Below are 25,103 nucleotides of genomic sequence, written 5' to 3' on the forward strand. Positions count from 1 at the left end.
ACACACTACGATGCCCGGTTGGAGGTTCAGGGGCAAAAAACACAGATCTTTCTGGTCTGTTATTCTTTTAAGTACTGTAGCTCTGCCGCGGTGTGCGGTTTGTCTGCTAAACACTTTAGCTTCAGCAGAGCCTGTTGCCACTTCGCTGAAGCCGTGCTGCAGAGTTTCCAACTTCCGGTTGATGTCTACGATGTGCTCTGAAATAGCACATTGGAGATGGAGAATGAGGAGGAGCAGGAGGTGGTACAGGAACTGCTGTAGGAGGTGGAGGAAACCCTGATAGAAGTAGGGACAGCAATCTCGGGCATCAGGATCACATGCGCCGTGCCAGTGTATGACTCTGTCCAAGCCTCCATAATGTTCACCCAGTGTGCTGTCAGGAAGATGTAAATTACAAGCGCTTGTCCATGTGTCATTCATTAAGTGGACAATGCCATTAAGTGCGTTGGTAAGACCACAGATGATGTTCTTGGACACATGCTGGAACAAGGCGTAGACACCACATCGGGAGAAAAAGTGGCTGCTGAGGATCATGCTGCCGGCATGAGTCGGTGGAAGCCCTCCATGTCTATCAACCTAAATGGCAACATTTGCAAGGCAATCAGCCTGGAAATGTCCCTGTTTAGCATTTGGGCCTGTGGGTGAGTGGCTGGGAACTTTCTTTTTCTTTCCAACAACTGGGGTAAGTGGAAGGAGGTGGCGGGGACTCTCAACTACCTTCTCCCTCCTATCTACCGAGTACATGTGTCACCTGGGGCACCCTGATGGCTCACTAACATTTTATACTGTTTTGTCATGTATTAATGTTCTTAAAATGTGTAATGTGCTGTATATGTTCTCTTAATATTATAACACTGTAAAGTGAATGCATTTATACATTTATACTCTGCACGCCACTTTCCCAGGTTCAGTCGGTGACTTCGTCATCAACTACCTTGTCTTCCACCACTGCACCCTAGGCCTCCTGCATTCTTGACTTTACAACAACAAGACTTAGTGGCAAATTTGCCATCCCCCTCCATCATGTTCTTGTGGCCATAGCTGCCTTAAGGTCTGTGCATCACGAAACAGCATGTCCTCCTGTCCCTTTTGGAGCATGCAAGTTGAGAGTCCACAATCAAGAAATTATGTTATAAAGAGCTCCTTGAAGTGTTCTAGTGTGGGATCACTAGACTCCTGGGACTCAATATTGTGGGAGAAAGGAGGATCAAGGTGAGGATTAAGTGATCTAGACTTTAGGATTTTGAGACTGGACCATGTGGAAGGCTGTGAGGTCCTGCCAAGTCTTTTCCTGCCAAAACCACCTGTTTTTCGCCGCTCTAACTTCAGAAGTGGTGCACCGTGCCTACCTGCAAAATGAGACAGGAACCTATGTGTCGTGGATGGGCATGTTTCTTGTGCTCCAGCAACAGGTGTAGTCACACCTGCCCCACTTCCTTGGCATCATCAGCACTTACACTTTCCTGTCCTTTAACGCACGCTTTATGCATTTTATATTTGCTATGCCTCTTGAAATAAAATCTATTTTTATTAAAAGAAAAAAAATTGGTCACCTGGAGCAATCAGAGGGGTTTTTGTTACCGTAGTGTAACAGCAAGAACGCAAAAGTATATGAATGACAATTAAATTCAATCCAGAAAATTTTTTCAATGCTGTTTTCAGTTTTAGAAATTTCAGAAATGTTCATGGACCAAGTAATACGATATGGCTGAGAAACAGAAGCATACAAATTTTTTAAAAGCTTTTTATCAATTTCATAGCTTACAGAAATGTACTCCACGCTACGGAATAGTGTATGGCGGAGAAATGTTTCAATGATTTTTGGGTGTGTTATGCAGCACCAAAAAAGGACCTGAAATCACATAATACTTGATAGATCAAAATATATTCAACTAGCTATGAAACCCGTTCTACGCCCGGGTGGCGAGCATTTTTATTGGAATATGGTCTCCCATCCTGGTATGTGCTGTCCCACTCCTCTCCTGGTGTGCATGGCAACCCTCATCCCTATCCTGGTATGCATGGTATCCTCACCCCCCCAATCCTGGTAAGCATGGCACCCTATTCCTCATCCTGGTATGCATGGTCCCCTCACCCCCCAATCTTGGTATGCATCGTACCCCCTTATCCCTATGCTGGTATGTATGGTCCCCTCACCCCCCTATCCTTGTATGCATGGCCCCCTCACCCCCCCAATCCTGGTATGCATGGTCCTCTCACCCCTCTATCCTGGCATGTATGGTCCTCTCACCCCCCTATCCTGGTATGCATGGTCTTCTCACCCCCCAATCCTGGTATGCATGGTCCCCTCACCCCCCAATCCTGGTATGCATGGTCCCCTCACCTCCCTTTCGTGGTATGCATGGTCCCCTCATTCCCCTTTCATGGTATGCATGGTCCCCTCACCCTCCTTTCGTGGTATGCATGGTCCCCTCACCCTCCTTTCGTTGTATGCATGGTCCCCTCACCAACCTTTCGTGGTATGCATGGTCCCCTCACCACCCTTTCGTGGTATGCATGGTCCCCTCACTCCCTTTTCGTGGTATGCATGGTCCTCTCACCCCCCTTTTGTGGTATGCATGGTCCCCTCACCCCCCAATACTGGTATGCATGGTCCCCTCTCCTCCCTTTCCTGGTATGCATGGTCCCCCTCACCCCTATTAAACTACAAACATACAAAAAAAACATTTATACTCACCCTTCTCTCCTGTACTCCAGTGCTGTCACGTTCTGCTGGAGGACGGGGGAGGAGACTCGCGCCAGAGTATGCGCATGCCCATAGCGCTGTCCGCCACCTTATTGCTGAAGACACACTGCACATGTGTCTTCAGTACAATGGCGCCAGATAGCGCTATGCGCATGCGCGATTCTGGCCCCACTCCCCCCCCCCCCCCGGTCTCCGGCTGAAGAGAAGTGCCGCGTCAATGCTCCTCCCGGTCAGGTAAGTATGTAAGTATGGCGCCCAAGATCGCGGTCATCTCCGGGCGCCATACACACTTCTCACCGCTGGATGCCTCATTCTGTCTGGAGCCAGCCTGCACAGGCGTGTCGCGCTTGCGCAGTCTATAAAGGCTTCAGACAGAGCGACGCCCGTTATATTATAGATTTTATAAGCCCCCCCAAGAAAAGCTGCAGCTATATATTTGCCAATGGGCTGCACAAACCTAATCCCTGTCTACAGATTGTATTCAGCCACTCTCCCTGCTCCTGCAACTCTCCCCCTCCCTAGACCAAATGTACGTGATACAAACATTAAAGTAAACAATAAGCCCTTAGAAGGGCTGTTAGTATGATGGCCCTGATGATGTCAGACGAACAGCCTGTCACAGTAATGCCACAACCAAGATGGCTATGTCATTACAGTGACTCACAAACAATTCCCCACATGCTTATTTGCTGCGTAACAGGCGCCAAATGTGAGCGACAGGAATTTGAATTTGAACTCTAGCGCCACCCATTGCTTGTGGAGTAATGAGCACATACAAGCACAGTGATACTTGAATGATAGCTGAGTATCACCAAGCATATTCACTCATCCCTAATTATTATACTTCTGACAAGAAAAAAAAAACATTTTTTTAAATTTCTCAGAACAGGTTAAAATAATAAAGGAAACAATTTCATAAATATGTGCATGAAGACCTAATCAGTTACATGCCAAAAACATAAATGCCCGAAACACCGTGTCTGCAAATTGAGATCCTGATTTGGCTTTTATCCTAGGTCATATTGCAAGACTCGTTAGGCCTGTTTCACACATCAGTTTTTTGAAATCCGTCAAAATCCGCCGTTGTGCAAAAAAACGGATCCGCCTCCGCCATTTTGCTTGGCGAATCTGTTTTTTTTTCCCATTGAGTTGCATTACCGGCGGATGTTGACAGATGGCCATCCGTTCGATCCGTTTTTTCGCGGATCCGCCAAAATGTTGGCGTCTGCTGACATGCCTGAACGGAGCATGTAACGTTTTTTCGGCGGCCGGATCCGCATTTCACATTGCGCATGCCCGGAGGATTTGCCTTTCTCGGAAATTTAACCCTAAACTCTGTTCTGGCGGCAAAAAATTCTCTCTCTCTCTCTCTCGTTCCTTTAAAATTCTTCATTCGACGGATCCGTTAAAGTAACGGTCCGGTGACAAACGTTGTCATCCGTCCAAGAATGGATCCGTTGTCCGCCATTTTAGCGGATTTTAACTGAAGCATAAAACTGATGTGTGAAACAGGCCTTAAAGGGTTGATTATGACTTTTAGGATCGTTACTTCCAACAGGTGGCGCTATAGAGTTCAAGTCCTCTTTTTCTTTGAAGAGACAGTTTGCATATTAAATTTCCCAGAGGAGCATCGCATGGCGAATAAGCCTCCTTACCTTGACAAGCCCGATCTGGTATGTCACTCTCCACAAGGAGAAACTTTACCCCTTAGACCTTTGTTTATAACATAATTTTTTTTTGTTTGTTTTGTAATGGGTAGTAAGTAAATCAATTAGCAATTTTAAAACTGTAACCAAATGTGTTACATCTCCCACAGTGCTGGTTTTCCACTACAGATGCCTGGAGGTCTCCCAAAACCCCCTTATAAACCAGGTAAACTTTTTTACTTTAACTTGTTAATGACCAGGAAATGCTTTATTTTTTCACTTTAATTGTTTTTGTGGAAAGTTGTAGTTTTGAATGACATCGTTCAGTTCACCATGTAATTTACTGAAAAAGGGGAAAAATCCAAGTGTGCTAAATGTTGAAAAAAAAAATTTTGCTATGGAATACTGTACATGTGGTAAAAATTACCTGGAAATGTGATTCTTCAGTTCAGTAAAAGTACAGCGATCCCAACTTTTTAAGTTTTTTTTGTTTTGTTTGTATAGTTTTAGTAATTTTAAAAATTCTAAACATTTTCTGAGACCTGTTATGGAAAGCTGTTCTTTTCGACTCGTTTATTTTTTGGGCATTTAAGTTATGGTTAAAATAATTGTATATCTTATTAAATCAGAGTTTTTTGGGATGTGGCTGTACCAAATATATTTATTTTTACTTTTCTATGTTTTAAATTTGAAAAGAGAGTGATTTACTCTTTAATATTTTTTCATTGTTTTACATACTTTTTAAAACATTTGTTTTTTTTTTACTTCCTGAGGAGACTTGAACCTGCAGTAGTTTGATCACTTTTACTATATGCTGCATTACCATAGTATTGCAGTATATAGTGAAATTGCAATTCTGTTATGGATCTTAGCCTATGGGCTGATACACACTTGAGAGAAGAAAAAGATCTGATTTCCGGATTGAAAAAACGGATGAGTGTCGTACGATTACAATGCGATTTTTCTCACATAACATCCGTATGACATGCGTATGCAATGCGTTTTTTTTCTCTGCAACTATTTTTCTACAGTCGTTTACAGGATCATTTACAGTGCTCTATGGCACAGAATGGTAATGTATCTGTAAAAAACGGACGGTGTATGGATGGTCCGTATGATGTCCTATTTTTTTCCTCACATCGATTGACTTGCATTGGCGAGTCTCGTCCGAGATATGCAGCAATACGAAGCATGCTGCAATTTTTTTTCTCAGTCCGATTTCAGCTGAGAAAAAAATTGCAAATGAAATGTTACCTATTGACCAACATTGGTTCGAATGCAATCCGATTTTTTTATCGGATTGCACTCGTTCGTATTTCTCGCAAGTGGGTATGAGCCCTATGGCTGAGATTCACAGGAGGACCAAGATGGCAGCTATGAGGTCTTCCAGCAATTACAACATTTAAAAGCTGCTGTTAGAGAATGAAATTTGTATGAAAATGGTTTAACATCTATGACTGCAGTGATGATGCCATATATGTAGCTGGAACCCGCCTGGCACTGTGCTGGTTCAGTTCCTCATCCCACTGCATACACCTACTATGACTACATTATGTGATGTGGTCATTATTTGGTTTAAGTCAATATGTGTATAAGAAGATGAATGCTTCAGTACTTTTTTGTACAGTCTAAGGCTAGTTTCACACTAGCATTATCAAGCGCAGCGCTCGGCCGCCACTAAGCTCCGCCCCGGCCACGCCCCCTCCAGTCAGCTCCTCCTATGGTCGCATGACACTGCATGCGATCAGCGTACCCTATATTTAGCATTGGGTACGCTGGCCGTGCGCTGGCATGTTTTTGCCGGCGCATGCGTCCTTTTTGCGCTGCGCCGAGTGCACAAAAATGCAACACAGTGCGTTTGGTGCACGTCAGCGTAGCGCAAAAAGGGCGCATACACTGGCAAAAACATGCCAGCGTCATGCGGCCATAGGAGGAGCTGATCGGAGGGGGCACGTCTGGGGGCGGAGCTTAGTGGCGGCCGAGCGCTGAGCTTGGTAACACTAGTGTGAAACTAGCCTAACATTGATCAGTACAACAATAAGTGATCATAACAGTGATTACATAAATTATATGTACTGTAAAATGTGCCTTATTTCATTTTATGCATTGTTTATCCTCATTTGATCTGAGTTTGTTCATTTATTTTAAACTCTACACACTGTAGATACCTGGCTTTCAGAAGAATCACCTAATGGTAGATCACCAGCACCAATTCCTGTCGCATCTGGAAATGATGTAAGACCATTATGTTATGCCTATTGAAGTTTCCAACAAAGCTTTTGGTTCGATTTAGTAATTATAAAGTATGTTGAAAGATTATGCCTCTGAATGTAAATGTTTTTCTGAATCCCTAAAAAAAACACAGAAATGTACCTGTTTGAATGCTTACTAGGTGATGCCATTATATAACAGTCAGTATTTTACACTATCTTTCCCTGCAGTATGTTTTGATGAACTTATAGGGGAATGCACCAAAGGAGCACAATACTTCGTTTATGGAGGGGCTTTATTAGGGCATCCTATTCTGTGTGGGGCAGGTAGCTTTTGGGCATCATACTGTACAGGAGCATTATACTGCATGGTCAGGCCTCATACTGAGTGGAAAACGTGAAAGGAGCCTCATTCTGTGTGAGAACACTAAAGGGCTTTGATAGGGGCATTATTCCACTGTGGGAAAACAGATCAGACTAGGCCATGCCCTCATTATTGCCTTTCAAAGTTGGGAGGAATGTCATTTTATTTACCCTATTAATGGTGTAAAAATATTGAAGCATCACTCCAGCTTTTTTTTTTATTTTACCACTGGAGTGGTGCTTCAAATCCAAGTCCCCTGCCCCCTGTCTAATACTCACCTTACAGCATTTTTATCTGTTATCCCCACCACTCACATCATTCTCCAGCAGTTTGTGATCTGCCGGCTGCTCCAGTGGAGGTCAGTTTTCGACACAAGTCTGTGAGAACTTCGTTCTGACTCTAGTAGTTTTACATTAAGAGATTATGAAATAGCTTCTGACCTCCAGCCAGTCAGAAGCTACATTCACAAGATGACGCCGTGCGTGAAAACACCAGAGGGTGAGTATAAGACAGGGGGCAGGGAGCTTAGGTTAAATTCACCACTCCACTGCTAAAAAAAACAAGTGGTGCTTACAAATTATGTTTGGTGTTTCTTAGGAATGTAAATACATATATTGACAGAAAAGTCACAAAAAATGCTAAGTGCCAATTCTATATGGGGAGATAAAGAGCACCAGCACACTGAATAAGGCCTCCTTCACACATCCTGATATTTCTGGTTCTGGAAAAACAGTGCCAGTGGTATCCGTGTCCGTGTGTAACATCCATGTGGCATTCATTTGCTGTCTATGGCACCATCAGTGTGACATGTACTGGCATCTGGGAAAAGCAGCACCTTTAGCACTGTTCCCGGGTGCTGAATGCTGAATCTAAGGGTACCTGTTACTCTTAGCGATGCACCAGCGATCCCGACAACGATATGGATCGCTGGTGCATCGCTAAGTGGTCGCTAGTGAGCTGCCACACAGACAGATCTCACCAGCGACATAGCAGGGGTCGGGGGTCGCTACTTACCTGTCAAACGCGGCGATCCTGACGTCCTCCCGCCAACGTCCATGCGTCGCTCGTTGGCGCCACAGGAAGCAAAGCAGGAAGCGCCCGATGAGAAATGGTCCAGGACGTTCTCGCGCGACCAGCGATGAGCAGCGAGGGAGCCGGTCGGAGGTAAGTATCAGACATAGCGATATCGCTAGCAATATCGCTGCTACGTCACCAAATCGGTGATGTTACAGCGATATTACTAGTGATATCTCATCTTCTTCGTCTGCATCTCCCTGCAATCAATGCCACCTGGCAACGCTGATGAGAGTTGTAGTCAGCACACATTAAGAATAAATAAATAAACTGGTGTGGGGTCCCTCTTATTTTTCCTAACTAGCTGAAGGAAAGCAGACAGCTGGAGGCTGGTGTTAATATTCTGGGAAGTAGACAAGAGCCATATAGATCCCCAGCCTATTAATAACAGTTCACAGTTAGTAACATAGTTAGTAAGGCCGAAAAAAGACATTAGTCCATCCAGTTCAGCCTATAAAATTCTGTCAGAATAAATCCCCAGATCTACGTCCTTCTAAAGAACCTAACAATAGTTGTCTGCTTAGCCTTTACTTGTTAATAGAAAGTGGGTTCCAAAAAAAAAAAAAAATGACGTGGGATACCCTCTATTGTTACTAGACGTTGGAGGGCTTGCAATTTATGTGACAAGTTGTAGTTTTGAATGCCACAAGTCATTTTACAATATTAGAAATGGAAATATGAATAATTCTGTTGCACTGCTGGTCAAGAGCAGGCAGGGAGTCCTAATAGGGCATGCAGGCTACATAACAAGGAATGTGACGGGGGTAATATGGTTATAAAGGGGCCAGGGTTAAATACATTGTTTGGTCCTGGATGTGACAGGGATTTGATTGGTTTGCGGTATGGAGGGGTGTTGGTTTATAGAGACCAATATAGGGTGAGATGTTAGCAGCTACCTTCCCATGGGTTAAACTTATATGTGAAAGGAACAAAAAAGTGAAGAAAAGCACGCAGTCTAATAAATGAAGCATCACTGAATTCAATGTCTCAGATTTTTGTCTCAGATGGGGGACAAACATTTGGCCAATATTTTTGAGAACAATTAAATATCTACATTTAATAGAGAGCAACAATCAAAATACAGTGGGTACAGAAAGTATTCAGACCCCTTTAAATTTTTTCACTCTTTTGAATTTACCAAATGGATGCAATGAAACTAAGTTCATTTTTTTATTTATTAATGTACACTCTGCACCCCATCTTGACTGAAAAACAGAAATGTAGAAATTTTTGCAAATTTATTAAAAATGAAAAGAAAAAATATAACATGATCATAAGTAGAGTTGAGCGACTTTTGTTTTTTTAGGGTCGCGTTTCGTTTCGTGAAACCCGACTTTTCCAAAAGTTGGGTCGAGCAAGATCGTCCGATTATAGGGAAAAGTCGGGGTCGTCCCGAAACACGAAACCCAATGTAAGTCAATGGGGAATAAAAGTCGGCAGTGAGAGGAGGACAGGAAACACACCTACAGTGCCCATTTGAATGCCAAAAGCATCAATTCTTCTTTCTTAAGCTTGTCAACCTTAATTAACTTCATAATACAAGTTACGCACTGAAAAATGGGGGTTATTTGGCTACAAACTGTGGGGGGGGAGGGCTGGCTCCAGGTTTTCATGTGCCCTGGGCGAAAGAGCGCCCCTTTAACACATACCACAACTCATCATGCTCCGATACGGCAGAGAAATAGCGGTATAGTCCAATGAAAAATACCTCACTTTTTACATCTCATGACGAGGCCCATCTATTTCTCCATACAGAATCATTGGTCCCATATAATGTTTGAAACAGTATATGATGAGCTCCACATAATGCTACAGTATATGTTGGTCCCCATGGATGAAGCTCCACTGTCTTATGGGCCCAAATAATGCTCCAAACATAATGGGCCCCATTTCTAATGCTCTAGTGTATAATGGGCCCTGTAAATGCTGCTCCAGTGTCTGATGTCCACCTTTGGAATGTTCAAGTGTATGGTGGGCCCCATCTATCATTCTCCAGAGTATAGTGCTCCCCAAAAATTGCTGTCCCAACATTGAAAACAATCAAATAAGTCTCCTCGCTAGGGAATCCCTGTACTTGTCTGGACAGGTGCTGTAGCTTGCTTAACAGCTCGCCAGCCGTTCTCACGCCCAGTATGGATTACACGTGATTGCACAAAGGTGAGAAAGGGTACCGTATCACCGGATAACATGTATGGACAGCATACACATTCAAAATATATGTCTATACAGCATGAGGCAGGCTCAGACGGTGTTAGGCCCAGTATGGATTGCACGTGATTGCACAAAGGTTAGAAAGGGTACCGTATCACCGGATAACATGTATGGATAGCGTACACATTCAAAATATATGTCTATACAGCATGAGGCAGGCTCAGACGGTGTTAGGCCCAGTATGGATTGCACGTGATTGCACAAAGGTTAGAAAGGGTACCGTATCACCGGATAACATGTATGGATAGCGTACACATTCAAAATATATGTCTATACAGCATGAGGCAGGCTCAGACGGTGTTAGGCCCATTATGGATTGCACGTGATTGCACAAAGGTTAGAAAGGGTACCGTATCCCCGGATAACATGTATGGATAGCGTACACATTCAAAATATATGTCTCAATAGGCAGGCTCAGATGGTGTTAGGCCCAGTATGGATTGCACGTGATTGCACAAAGGTTAGAAAGGGTACCGTATCACCGGATAACATGTATGGATAGCGTACACATTCAAAATATATGTCTATACAGCATGAGGCAGGCTCAGACGGTGTTAGGCCCAGTATGGATTGCACGTGATTGCACAAAGGTTAGAAAGGGTACCGTATCACCGGATAACATGTATGGATAGCGTACACATTCAAAATATATGTCTATACAGCATGAGGCAGGCTCAGACGGTGTTAGGCCCAGTATGGATTGCACGTGATTGCACAAAGGTTAGAAAGGGAACCGTATCACCGGATAACATGTATGGATAGCGTACACATTCAAAATATATGTCTATACAGCATGAGGCAGGCTCAGACGGTGTTAGGCCCAGTATGGATTGCACGTGATTGCACAAAGGTTAGAAAGGGTACCGTATCACCGGATAACATGTATGGATAGCGTACACATTCAAAATATATGTCTATACAGCATGAGGCAGGCTCAGACGGTGTTAGGCCCAGTATGGATTGCACGTGATTGCACAAAGGTTAGAAAGGGTACCGTATCCCCAGATAACATGTATGGATAGCGTACACATTCAAAATATATGTCTATACAGCATGAGGCAGGCTCAGACGGTGTTAGGCCCAGTATGGATTGCACGTGATTGCACAAAGGTTAGAAAGGGTACCGTATCACCGGATAACATGTATGGATAGCGTACACATTCAAAATATATGTCTATACAGCATGAGGCAGGCTCAGATGGTGTTAGGCCCAGTATGGATTGCACGTGATTGCACAAAGGTTAGAAAGGGTACCGTATCCCCGGATAACATGTATGGATAGCGTACACATTCAAAATATATGTCTATACATCAGGAGGCAGGCTCAGACGGTGTCAGGCACAGTATGGATTTGACGGCCCAGATTACACAGCGGAGGAGCAGGGAGAGGTAAAGATTGCAAATGCTGGGGCCCTGCCCAAGCAAGGGGGGCCCACTCGTGGGCGTCGGTACTGGCACTGGGCCCCTCATAGTACAGCGGTGTGTCTGACGGCGGGTGTGCACCACCACCGTCAGAGACACTTGATTGCACTATGAGGGACCCTGTGCCAGTGCCCGTGCCCAAGAGTCGGCCTACCCACCTGTCCAGGGCAACGGCACTCGCACAGTGTCGTGCGCTAGGTGGTGACCCCGGCCATGGGGGGGGAGGCAGCACAGTTAGGGAGTTTTAGAAAGTGGCATATGTTGATGTTGGACATTCAGCTGATGCAAAAGGCGAAATAGGTGAAGTACCAGGAAGAGGTGGACCAAAGCAAGCCATTTTTCTGTCACCCTATGTGTCATCAGGGGAAGGTGGGACAAAATCCTTGGAAACCCATGCGTGGTTCATTTTAATGAAGGTTAGATCATCCACATTTTGGGTTGACAGACGGGTCCTTTTTTCTGTCACGATTGATCCAGCTGCACTGAAGACTCTTTCCGATAGCACACTTGCAGCTGGGCAAGCGAGCTCCTGTAAGGCATATTGGGCCAATTCAGACCAGGTGTCCAGTTTAGCGGCCCAATAGTCAAAGGGGAATGACCTGTGTGGGAGAACATCGATAGGGGAGGAAAAGTAGTTTGTAACCATAGTTGACAACTGCTGTCTCCTGTCACTTTCCATCGATGCAGTATTACCAGTTGTGTGAGCGGTATTTGAAAAATCAGTCCACAACATTGTCATGAAACCCCTGTCTCCAACGCCACTTCTGCTGTGTGCACCACGAACACCTCTGCCAAGCTGCCCCCGGCCCGTACGGCTCGTGTGAGAACCATCACCGCTGCTGTGTGCTGGGAATGCCTCAAGCAACCGATTTACCAGAGTTGCTTGTTTATTAGCCAATATTAGGTCAAGGTTCTCCTGTGGCATGATGTTTTGTAATTTGCCTTTATAGCGTGGATCCAGGATGCTGGCCAACCAGTAGTCGTCATCGTTCATCATTTTGGCAATGCGGGGGTCCCTTTTTAGGATCCGCAAGGCATAATCTGACATGTGGGCCAATGTTCCCGGTGTCAATGATGCACTGCGAGTGCTGGGTGGAGGAGCACTTTCTGGCAAATCCACATCCCTCCAGTCACGCACAAACCCTGTACCAGACCTTGCCACGCCAACATTTTCACTTGCCCCACGAGATGCATCCTCCTCCCCTAAGTAATCATCCCCATCATCATCCTCCTCCTCCTCTTCTTCCTCCACCTCGTCCAGGAGAGGTCCCTGAGCAGACAATGGCTGAATGTCATCAAGGATTCCCTCCTCCTCTTCCTCCTCATCAACATTGGCTGCAGACACCTGCTCCTTAAGGTGCGTCAAAGTTTGCATGAGCAGACGCATAAGTGGGATGCTCATGCTTAGGATGGCGTCATCTGCGCTTACCAGCCGTGTGCATTCCTCAAAACACTAAAGGACTTTACTAAGGTCTTTCTGCTTCGACCACTGCACACCTGTCAACTCCATGTCTGCTCTCAAAGTGCCTGGCCGTGTATCTTCCCACAAATGCATTATGGCCTGCCTCTGCTCGCACAGCCGCTCCACCATGTGCAGGGTGGAGTTCCACCTTGTTGCAATGTCGATAATGATGCGGTGGTTGGGAAGGTGGAGCAATCGCTGCAGCTTCTGCATACGAACGGAGTGTACAGGCGACCGGCGGATGTGCGCGCACAGTCTTCGCACCTTCTGGAGCAGGGCTGTTAACTCCGGATAATTTTTGAGGAAGCACTGCACCACCAGGTTCAAGGTGTGAGCCAAGCAAGGTATGTGGCTGAGTTTTGAAAGGGCTATGGCTGCCACAAAATTACGGCCGTTATCACTAACTACATTGCCTGCCTCAAGATGTACACTGCCCAGCCATGACTCAGTTTGTCGCTGAAAGTACTCGGCCAGCACCTCGGCGGTATGTCTGTCGCCCAAACACATCATCTGCAACACAGCCTGCTGACGCTTTCCACTAGCTGCTCGATAGGGGGACACATCGTGTGCAACAGTGGCAGCTGCAGATGGAGTGCTCGTACGACTGCGCTCTGTGGACGAGCTTTCGCTTCTGGAGGAGGAGGAGGAGGAGGGTGGAACGCCTACAGCCAACTGTTTCCTATACCGTGGGCTAGGCAGCACTGTCCCACCACCGCTGTCCCCTGTGGACCCTGCATCCACCACATTAACCCAGTGCGCAGTGATAGACACGTATCGGCCCTGGCCATGCCGACTGGACCATGCATCAGTTGTGAGGTGCACCTTTCCGCTCACTGACTGCTTGAGTGCATGGACAATGCGGTTTTTCACATGATGGTGGAGGGCTGGGATGGCTTTGCGAGAGAAGAAGTGGCGACTGGGTAGGTCATAGCGTGGTACTGCATAGGCCATGAGTTTGCGGAAAGCTGTGCTTTCCACCAACCGAAAGGGCATCATCTCAAACGAGATTAGTTTGGCAATGTGGGCGTTCAAACCCAGTGTATGCGGATGAGAGACTGAGTACTTTCTTGACCTACTCATAGTGTCTGGGAGGGTGAGCTGGACTTGAGAGCTGCATATGGTGGAAGTAGCGGTGGACAGGGCGTACTGAGAGAGGGTTGATGATGGTGATGGAGTTGGTGTTCTTCCTGATGGCCTAGAATCAGTCTTTCGTTGATATAACAGTGGGATTCCCTGACTGCTGTGGCCTTGCAACGACACCTCAACATTTGCTGCTGTGCTAACCGGTGGGCTTACAGTGGGGGAAACAATGTAGCGTTGATGACTACCTTCGTTGTGTTCAGTTGCACATGTGGCACTTGAGGTTTGGTGTTGTGTCCACGCTTGCAAGTGCATGCTGGTTAAATGTCTAAGCATGCAACTGGTATTCAAATTTTTCAGATTTTCCCCTCGGCTAAAGGTCTTTGCGCACTTCTTACAGATAACCTTGGCCTGATCATGAGGATTTTGTTCAAAAAAGTGCCACACTGCACTCTTCCTACTTTGGCAGACATTTTGCGGCCTAGCACGCTGTGATCTTTTGACCCTCTGGACAAGCTGTCCAGCAACTCTTTTGATGTTTGGAACCTGTCTTTGGAGTGCTACGGGCCTGCCAGATAACAGCTGTTGCGATGTCGATGTCTGCTGTGGATGCTCCTCATCTGAGCTATTGGAAGCAGCACCCTCTTCCCCCAATGGATGCCAATCTGGGTCAACAACTGGGTCATCCATCACCTCCTCTTCTATGTCATGTGCACCTTCCTCTGTGTCACCGCGTATGGTGGTATAGTGTGCGGGAAGGGGCACCTGAGTCTCATCAGGGTCAGAATCTGGCTCTGTACACTGCGAGGACATTGTAGTGCTCTGAGTGAATGTACCAGCAGAATCATCCATCAGCGGCTGTGCATCAGTGCACTCCATGTCAGATTCATCTTGGCCTGGGTAATTCACCATTTCACTTGATAATCCAGGCATGGTATGTGAAAACAGCTCCATGGAGTAATCAGTAGTATGGCCTGCGTCATCCTTCAATCTTGGCTGGGGTGAAGGACACAAGGAAAGGTGTGGTTCATGAACATGAGCCTCCAATGACGACTCAGTGCTTTTACTTTTTACAACTGAAGAAGAGGAGGCGATAGAGCTGGAGTCAGCAATGTAAGACAAAACTTTTTCCTGATGCTCTGGCTTTAAAAGCGGTTTGCCAACTCCTAGAAAACTAAGCGTTCGAGGCCTTATGTAGCCAGACGATGACGCAGGCTCAACACCTCCTGCATTCGGTCCTATTTTGCTCTTGCCACTACCATCAGATCCACCACCAACACCATCATTACCAGCTGCCAACCCCCGCCCAATTCCACGGCCTCTTCCACCAGCCTTCCTCATTTTTGGTAGAAATGTAGACAAAATCCAACAAACTATATAGTATGTAAAACAAGGTACAAGGTGTCTATAGGACAGGGGAGATTTTGAATGTCTGCACACACTTTTGGACACTGGACACTTTTGGATTGTGTGAGGCCCAATGAATATCTGAGCGCTATGTGACAGGCTCGATGGCACAGCTGTGACCTAAGTGACTAGAGGATAAGTGAGATTTTGAATGTCTGCACACACTTTTGGACACTGGACACTTTTGGATTGTGTGAGGCCCAATGAATATCTGAGCGCTATGTGACAGGCTCGATGGCACAGCTGTGACCTAAGTGACTAGAGGATAAGTGAGATTTTGAATGTCTGCACACACTTTTGGACACTGGACACTTTTGGATTGTGTGAGGCCCAATGAATATCTGAGCGCTATGTGACAGGCTCGATGGCACAGCTGTGACCAAAGTGACTAGAGGATAAGGGAGATTGGATTGCTTTTAAAAAAGCAGTTTGCGGAGCAGTGGGTAAACAGCAATGCCAGCCTGTCAGGAAGCCTTAAAAGGCAGCCCAACAACCAACACCACTGATACACCACTATATAGCCTCCCCTTGCACTGCACACACAGTGACTGGTGTGTTGTGCAGGCCAAATTGCTATCAGCAGCAGAAGCAGTTTTTTTTTCTTCTCAGCAGGACAAAAAAAAAAAATTGGGATTGCTTAAGCAGTTTGAGGCCCAATGAATATCTGAGCGCTATGTGACAGGCTCGATGGCGCAGCTGTGACCAAAGTGACTAGAGGATAAGGGAGATTGGATTGCTTTTAAAAAAGCAGTTTGCGGAGCAGTGGGTAAACAGCAATGCCAGCCTGTCAGGAAGCCTTAGAAGGCAGCCCAACAACCAACACCACTGATACACCACTATATAGCCTCCCCTTGCACTGCACACACAGTGACTGGTGTGTTGTGCAGGCCAAATCGCTAGCAGCAGAAGCAGTTTTTTTGTCTTCTTCCCTGCCTAACGCTCTCCCTACAGAATCAGCAGCTACCTCTCCCTATGCTAAGATCGGCAGAAGTAAGATGGCGGTCGGCGTGCACGCCCTTTTATACCCCCTGTGACGCCCACCAAAGCAAGCCAATCACTTGCATGCCCTTCTGAAAGATGGTGGTGACCCGTGCCTATGTCATCACGTTGCCCACAGTGTCCGTGGATCCTGATTGGCTGAAAAAGAGCGCAAAACAAACTTTTGAAACGCGACTTTGGCGCGTAAGTCGCCGACCTCGTGGCCGACCTCATCCTAGGGTCGGGTTTCGTTTCTTGAAACCCGACTTTGCCAAAAGTCGGCGACTTTTGAATTTTTTCGACCCGTTTCGCTCAACTCTAATCATAAGTATTCAGACCCTTTGCTCAGAACTCATATTTAAGTCACATGCTATCCATTTCCTTGTGATCCTCGTTGAGATGGTTCTACTCCTTCATTAGAGTCCAGCTGTGTTTAATTACACTAATAGGACTTGATTTGTAAAGGCACACACGTGTCTATATAAGAACTCACAGTGGATGTCAGACCAAATGAGAATCATGAGATCAAAAGAACTGGCCAAGGAGCTCAGAGAAAGAATTGTGGCAAGGCACAGTTCCACAAAGTCAACTATCACTGCAGCCCTCCAGCAGTCGGGCCTTTATGGCAGAATGGACCGAGGGAAGTCTCTCCTCAGTGCAAGACATATGAAAGCCCGCATAGAGTTTGCTAGAAAAAGCTCACAAAGGACTCCCAGACTATGAGAAATAAGATTCTCTGGTCTGATGAGATGAAGATAGAACTTTTTGGTGATAATTCTAAGCAGTATGTGTGGAGAAAACCAGGCACTGCTTATCACCTGCCAACAGTGAAACATAGTGGTTGCAGCATCATGCTATGGGGGTGTTTTTCAGCTGGAAGGACAGGACGACTGCTTGCAATTGAAGAAAACATTAATACAGCCAAGTACAGAGAGATCCTGGATGAAAACTTCTTCCAGAGTGCTCTGGACCTCAGACTTTTTTTTTCATAATTCTTTATTTAAAGACTCACAACAAAATCCAAGTTAACATACAGTAATAATTGAAACCAGACAAGTAGACAAATACAAGCAATGCAACTTAACTCCCAACCAAGACAATCGTCCACGAGTCCTTAACATCCGGGTACCCGGTACTAGATGTCAATGACCCAATTCGGAGGGTCTTTCATTTTTTAACTTTTAACAAACACTATAGGAAAGAAAAGACAGAACAGAGGAAGAAGAAGGAGAGCAGTTGAAGTGAAAAAAGAGAGTGGGGGAAATAAGTAACGGAGCCAAGAGAGGCAAAAAAAAGGGGGAGGGAAGGAAAAAACGAGGGGGTAAGGGAAGAAGTACCCACCCGAACAAGTCCATTACTCAGCCTGATGTTTTCAGTTAAGCTCACAGGGGTTTGCCTCCAGCATTAGATTACAATACTCACTAGGACTTAGAAAATCCATCCATCCAAGCCAAGTAGCCTAAAACTTTGGGTATGATTTGGACCTCAGACTTGGCCGAAGGTTCATCTTCCAACAAGACAATGACCCTAAGCACACAGCTAAAATAACAAAGAAGTGGCTTCAGAACAATTCTGTGACTATTCTTGGCTGGCCCAGCGTCCTGACCTAAACCCAATTGAGCATCTCTGGAGACACGTGAAAATGACTGTTCACCAACGTTCATCATCCAACCTGATGGAACTGGAGAGGATTTGCAAGGAAGAATGTCAGAGGATCGCCAAATCCAGGTGTGAAAAACTTGTTGCATCATTCCCAAGAAGACTCATGGCTGTACTAGCTCAAAAGGTGCTTCTACTCAATACTGAGCAAAGGGTCTGAATACTTATGACCATGTGATATTTCAGTTTTTCTTTTTTAATCCCTTCCCGACCAATGACGCCTATGTGGCGTCATGACTTTAAAGCCCCCCTGCGGGTCGGGTGACCTAGGTCACTGAAAGGTCACCCGACCCGCAGATACAGGGGGCTTTGTTCTTCACCATAGGGGGCGTGGCTTCGCCCCCACATGATTACGATCGCTCTGATTGGCTGTTAAAAGTGAAACAGCCAATCAGAGCGATAGTAATATTTCATCAATTGATGATATATTACAATCCAGCCATGTCCGATGCTGCTGTAGCATCGGACATGGCTGGTGACAGCGATCCGACCCCCCCCCACCCGTTAACTGGGGAGATCTGCCCCCCGCCACTGAATGACAGCGGCGATGTGCCGCCGCTGTCATCAACTCCCCCCCGCCTTCCCTCCGCTCCCCCGGCTTCCGATGGCCCCTCCTCCCAACCCCCAGTACTCACCAAGTGCCGTTATGGCTCCCGGTGTCCCGCGGTCCCGGACCATGGGCGCCGCCATATTGGAAAATGGCGGGCGCATGCGCTGGCTCCAATTTCCATTCATTCAATTTGATCACTCTCACAGTGATCAAAATAGAATGAAATGTAAATAAACCCCCCGTTTATCACCCCCATAGGCAGGATCAACTAATAAAATAAAGAAATTATTTTTATTTTTCCGTTAGGGTTAGTGTTGGAAAGAGGTTTAGGGTTGGAAAGAGGGTTAGGGTTAGGGTTGGAAAGAGGGTTAGGGTTGTAAAGAGGGTTTGGGTTGGAATTATGATTAGAGTTGGAATTAGGGTTAGGGTTGGAATTAGGGTTAGGGTTGGAATTAGGGTTAGGCTTGTGGTTAGGGTTATGGATGTGTTGGGATTAGGGCTGTGGTTAGGGGTGTGTTTGGGTTAGGGTTATGGTTAGGGTTGGGATTAGGGCTAGGGATGTGTTGGGGTTAGGGCTTTGGTTAGGGATGTGTTGGGGTTAGGGTTGAAGTTAGAATTGTGGGGTTTCCACTGTTTAGGCACATCAGGGTCTCCAAACGCGACATGGTGCAACCATTGATTCCAGTCAATTTTGCGTTCAAAAAGTTAAACGGTGCTCCCTCCCTTCCAAGCCCCGACGTGTGCCCAAACAGTGGTTTACCCCAACATATGGCGTATCAGCGTACTCAGGAAAAATTGCACAACTTTGGGGGTCTAATTTCTCCTGGTACCCTTGGGAAAATAAAAAATTGGGCCTAAAAAAATATTTTTGTGGAAAAATTTTTTTTTTTAATTTTCACGTCTCTGCATTATAAACTTCTGTGAAGCACTTGGGGGTTCAATGTGCTCACCAAGCATCTAGATAAGTTCCTTGGGATGTCTAGTTTCCAAAATGGGGTCACTTGTGGGGGTTTCTATTGTTTAGGCACATCAGGGGCTCTGCAAACGTAACGACGACCGCAGACCATTCCATCAAAGTCTGCATTTCAAAATGTCACTACTTCCATTCCGAGCCCTTACGTGTGCCCAAACAATGGTTCCCCCCATATATGGGGCACCAGTGTACTCAGGACAAACTGTACAACAACTTTTGGGGTCCAATTTATCCTGCTACCCTTGTGAAAAAAAAAAATTGTTGTCTAAAAATCATTTTTTTTGAGGAAAAAAAATATTTATTTTCACGGCTCTGCGTTATAAACTTCTGTGACGCGATTGGGGGTTCAAGGTGCTCACCACACATCTAGATAAGTTCTTTGGGGGGTCTAGTTTCTAAAATGGGGTCACCTGTAGGGGGTTCCACAGTTTAGGTACATCAGGGGCTCTGCAAATGTAACATGATGCCCGCAGACCATTCCATCAAAGTAAGCATTTCATAATGTCACTACTTCCCTTCCGAGCCCCGACGTGTACCCAAACAGTGGTCCCCACCCACATATCGGGTACCAACGTACTCAGGACAAACTGGACAACAACTATGGGGGTCCAATTTATCCTGCTACCCATGTGAAAAAAAAAAATTGCTGGCTAAAAATCATTTTTTTTTTAGGGAAAAAAAAATATTTTTTATTTTCACGGCTCTGCGTTATAAACTTCTGTGAAGTGCTTGCGGGTTCAAGGTGCTCACCACACATCTAGATAAGTTCCTGGGGGGGGTCTAGTTTCCAAAATGGGGTCACTTGTGGGGGGTTCCACAGTTTAGGTACATCAGGGGCTCTGCAAATGTAACATGATGCCCGCAGACCATTCCATCAAAGTCAGCATTTCATAATGTCACTACTTCCATTCCGAGCCCCGACGTGTACCCAAACAGTGGTCCCCACCCACATATGGGGTACCAGCGTACTCAGGACAAACTGGACAACAACTTTTGGTGTCCAATTTATCCTGCTACCCTTGTGAAAAAAAATTGCTGGCTAAAAATCATGTTTTTTTTTTTTAGGGAAAATTTTTTATTTTTATTTTCATGACTCTTCGTTATAAACTTCTGTGAAGTGCTTGGGGGTTCAAGGTGCTCACCACACATCTAGATAAGTTCCTTGGGGGTCTAGTCTCCAAAATGGGGTCACTTGTGGGGGGTTCCACCGATTAGGTACATCAGGGGCTCTGCAAATGTAACATGATGCCTGCAGACCATTCCATCAAAGTCAGCATCTCAAAATGTCACTACTTCCCTTCCGAGTCCCGACATGTGCCCAAACAGTGGTTCCCCCCCACATATGGGGTACCAGCGTACTCAGGACTAACTGGACAACAACTTTTGGGGTCTAATTTATCCTGGTACCCTTGTGAAAATAAAAAATTGCGCACTAAAAAATAATTTTTTGAGGAAAAAAAAATATTTTTTATTTTCACGGCTCTGCGTTATAAACTTTTGTGAAGCACTTGGGGGTTAAAAGTGCTCACTACACATCTAGATAAGTTCCTTAGGGGGTCTACTTTCCAAAATGGGGTCACTTGTGGGGGAGCTCCAATGTTTAGGTGCACTGGGGCTCTCCAAACGTGACATGGTGTCCGATACGATAACGATTGGAGCTAATTTTCCATTCAAAAAGTCAAATGGTGCTCCTTCCCTTCCGGACCCTGACGGTTTATGACCACATATGAGGTATCGGTGTACTCAGGAGAAATTGCTCAACAAATTTTAGGATCCATTTTATCCTGTTGCCAATTTGAAAATGAAAAAATTGATGCTAAAAGAACATTTTTGTAGGAAAAATTAAAATGTCCATTTTTTCTTTCCACGTTGCTTTAGTTCCTGTGAAACACCTTAAGGGTTAATAATCTTCATGAATGTAGTTTTGAGTAGCTTGAGGGGTGCAGTTTTTAGAATGGTGTTACTTTTGGGTATTTTCTGCCATATAGACCCCTCAAAGTGACTTCAAATGTGAGGTGGTCCCTAAAAAAAATGGTTTTGTAAATTTTTTTGTAAAAATGAGAAATCGCTGGTCAACTTTTAACCCTTATAACTTCCTAACAAAAAAAATATTTTGTTTCCAAAATTGTGCTGATGTAAAGTAGACATGTGGGAAATGTTATTTCGTAACTATTTTGTGTCACATAACTCTCTGGTTTAACAGAATAAAAATTCAAAATTTGAAAATTGCGAAATTTTCTAAATTTTCACCAAATTTCTGATTTTTTTCACAAATAAACGCAAAAAATTATCGACCTAAATTTACCACTAACATGAAGCCCAATATGTCACGAAAAAACAATCTCAGAATCGCTAGGATGTGTTGAAGCGTTCCAGAGTTATTACCTCATAAAGGGGCACTGGTCAGAATTGCAAAAAATGGCCTGGTCATTAAGGTCAAAATAGGCTTGGTCATGAAGGGGTTAATAAATTTGCAAAACTTTCTGCATTTCTGTTTTTGTTTTGTTTTTCAGTCAAGATGGGGTGCCGAGTGTACATTAATGAGAAAAAAAATGAACTTTTTTGAATTTACCAAATGGATGCAAGGAAATAAAGAGTGAAAATTTAGAGGTCTAAATACTTTCCTTACCCACTGTATGTGCAAAAGTAGAGTTGTGTGGTAAGGGAAGGCCTTTTGGGATGTCAGTGAAAACCGATAGATAGTATTTGGAAAGGATAGGTAAAACAGTTTAAAGTATTCAAATTTTCACAGAACCATTCGGTCCCTGTATCCTCTCATTTTGGGAATCCGAAATGGTGTCATCTACCTGTGCAGTTGTGAGGGACTCCTCTGCTGAACTCATTAAAGGGGATCTGTCACTCTTTTTATCCCCTATTAGCTGCCGGCATAGACATCAGGGGCTTATCTACAGCATTCTGTAATGCTGTAGATAAGCCCCCGATGTAACCTGAAAGAAAAGAAAAACACGTTATATTATACTCACCGAGGTGGGCGGTCCGGTCCGATGGGTGTTGCGGTCCGGTGCCGCCCTTCTTCGTGCGATGACGTCCTCTTCTCCCGTCCTGAAATGGCTCCGGCGCAGGCGCATTGCTCTGCCCTGTTGAGGGCAGAGCAGAATTCTGCAGTGCGCAGGCGCCAGACCTCTCACGATGCCTGCGCACTACAGGACTCTGCTCTGCCCTCCACAGGGCAGAGCAGTACGCCTGCGCCAGAGCCATTACAAGACGGGAGAAGAGTATGTCATTGCATGATGAAGGGAGGCGCTGGACGGGACAGCGACACCCATCGGACCGGACCGCCCACCTCGATGAGTATAATATAACGTGTTTTTCTTCTCTTTCAGGTTACATCGGGGGCTTATCTACAGCATTACAGAATGCTGTAGATAAGCCCCCGATGTCTATGCTGGCAGCTGAAAGGCAAAAAAAATGGTGACAGATTCCCTTTAAAGAGTTGTCTAAAGTTGGAAGACTCAGTTTTTGCATATAATAATTTATAGCAGAAAGATATGGGCCAGTTCATTTGCAAAAGTATTCACCCCCTTAGCTTTTTACCTATTTTGTTACATTGCACCCTGTGCATATGTATTCACCCCTTTTGCAATGAATCATCTAAAAATTTCTGGTGCAAGAAATTACCTTCATAAGTCATATGAAAGGAAGTTCACCTGTGTGCATTCTATGTGTCACTTGGCCTGTCAATATATACACACCTTTTCTGAAAAGCCACAGAGGCTGCAACACCATTAAGCAAAAGGCACCAATAAACAAACAACACCATGAAGACCAAGGAGATCTCCAAACTAGTCAGAGACGAAGTTGGTGAGAAGTACAAGACAAGGTTGTTTTATAAGAAAGAAATCCCAATCTCTGATGAACCTCCGGAGCACCATCAAATCCATTTTCATCAAATGGAAAGAACGTGGTACCTCAACAAACTTGCCAAGACAGGGCCACCCACAAATCTCTCAGCCCAGGCAAGGATGGTATTAATTAGAGAGGCAGCACAGAGGCCACAAATACCCCTGAAGGAGCTGCAGAATTCCCAAGCAGAAACTGGAGTATTCATTTTGACTTTGCCAAAAGACATAAGGGAAACAGGCCAAATATAAGGAGGAAGGTGCTGTGGTCAGATGTGTTCAAAATTTTACTTTTTGGCCATCAAGGTAAACGCTATGTTTGGCGCCAAACCAATACAGCTCATCACCTCAAGAATACCATCCCCACAGTGAAACACGGTGGTGGCAGCATGATCGTGTGTGGATGTTTTTCGGCAGAAAGGAAAGGTCAAATGGTCATAGTCAAGGGGAAGATGATAGTGCAAAATGCAGGTATATTCTTGAGCAAAACTTGTTTCAGTCTATCAGTGATTTGAGACTTGGTTAGATGTTCACCCTCCAACAAGACAATTATCCAAAGCATACTGCTAAGGCAACACTCTCGTGGTTTAAGGTGAAACGTGTAAATGTTTTGAAGTGGCCTAGTCAAAGTCCAGACCATAATCCATTTGAGAATCTGTGATCAGATTTGAAGATTGCTGTTCACTAAAGGAAGCCATCTAACTTGAAGGAGCTGGATCAGTTTTGCCTTGAGAAATGGGCAAAATTACAAGTGGCACGATGCAAAAAGCTCATAGAGACTTATCCAAAGTGACTTGTAGCTGTAATTGCCATAAAGGAGGTGCTACAAAGTACTGACTTTAGGGGAGTAAATAGTTATGCACACTGAAGTTTAGAGTTATTTTGTTCTACTTGTTATATTTTTCACAATAGAAGCAAAACCAAATGTTCACAGTTGTAGACATGTTCTTTACATGAACTGATGCAAACCCTCAAAAAAAACACTGAAATTCTAGGTTGTGAGGTAGCAAAACAACAAAAGTGCTGGGGGTGGTGGGAGTGGGGCGGGGGTGAACAGTTTTGCAAGCCACTGTATAGGTTGAAGTAAGAAATCACCAAAGGTATTTGCTGTCTCCCTAGGGAGGTGGAGAAGGGTGTCAGTTCTCAATTTAATATTTGGGACATAGCTACTGTTTGTTAAGAGCGTTAGCTAAAGATCCGCTGCCGTTTTTCGCAAATTATTAAAATTGACCTCTACACCTAACAAGCATTGTTCTCTCTCTGGACATTTGTAAAGTGCAGAGGACTTTTCTTAGATGTGTCTGGGATAATGATTATTTGTGAGGTTGTTTTATGTGAGCCCCGTATGCTGTGAATAACCCTCTAGAAAAGCATTTGAGTTAATCACACGGTCAATTAACTTACATTATGGTTATGTTTCTTTTGTTTTAAGGAATAAGTCATTGTTTAATAGAAAGCCTTTTAAGCTCCATTAGGGTAGACCATTAATAGCTACAGTAT

The 25,103-nt window shown here is 45.0% G+C and overlaps 1 protein-coding gene across 1 annotated transcript in view; it reads left to right on the top strand.

The window, feature by feature from the left end:
• LCP2 (lymphocyte cytosolic protein 2) overlaps window positions 1-25,103 on the top strand; it is a 1,189,974-nt gene that overhangs the window by 957,007 nt on the left and 207,864 nt on the right. The window contains exons 17-18 of the mRNA XM_073573677.1: window positions 4,524-4,579; window positions 6,518-6,588. Of these exons, the coding sequence (XP_073429778.1) occupies window positions 4,524-4,579; window positions 6,518-6,588 (127 nt within the window). The remainder of the gene's footprint in view (window positions 1-4,523; window positions 4,580-6,517; window positions 6,589-25,103) is intronic.

The sequence above is a fragment of the Dendrobates tinctorius genome, unplaced genomic scaffold, assembly GCF_039654945.1.
Source record: "Dendrobates tinctorius isolate UK_male_01 unplaced genomic scaffold, ASM3965494v1 ptg000036l, whole genome shotgun sequence".
Taxonomy (NCBI): domain Eukaryota; kingdom Metazoa; phylum Chordata; class Amphibia; order Anura; family Dendrobatidae; genus Dendrobates; species Dendrobates tinctorius.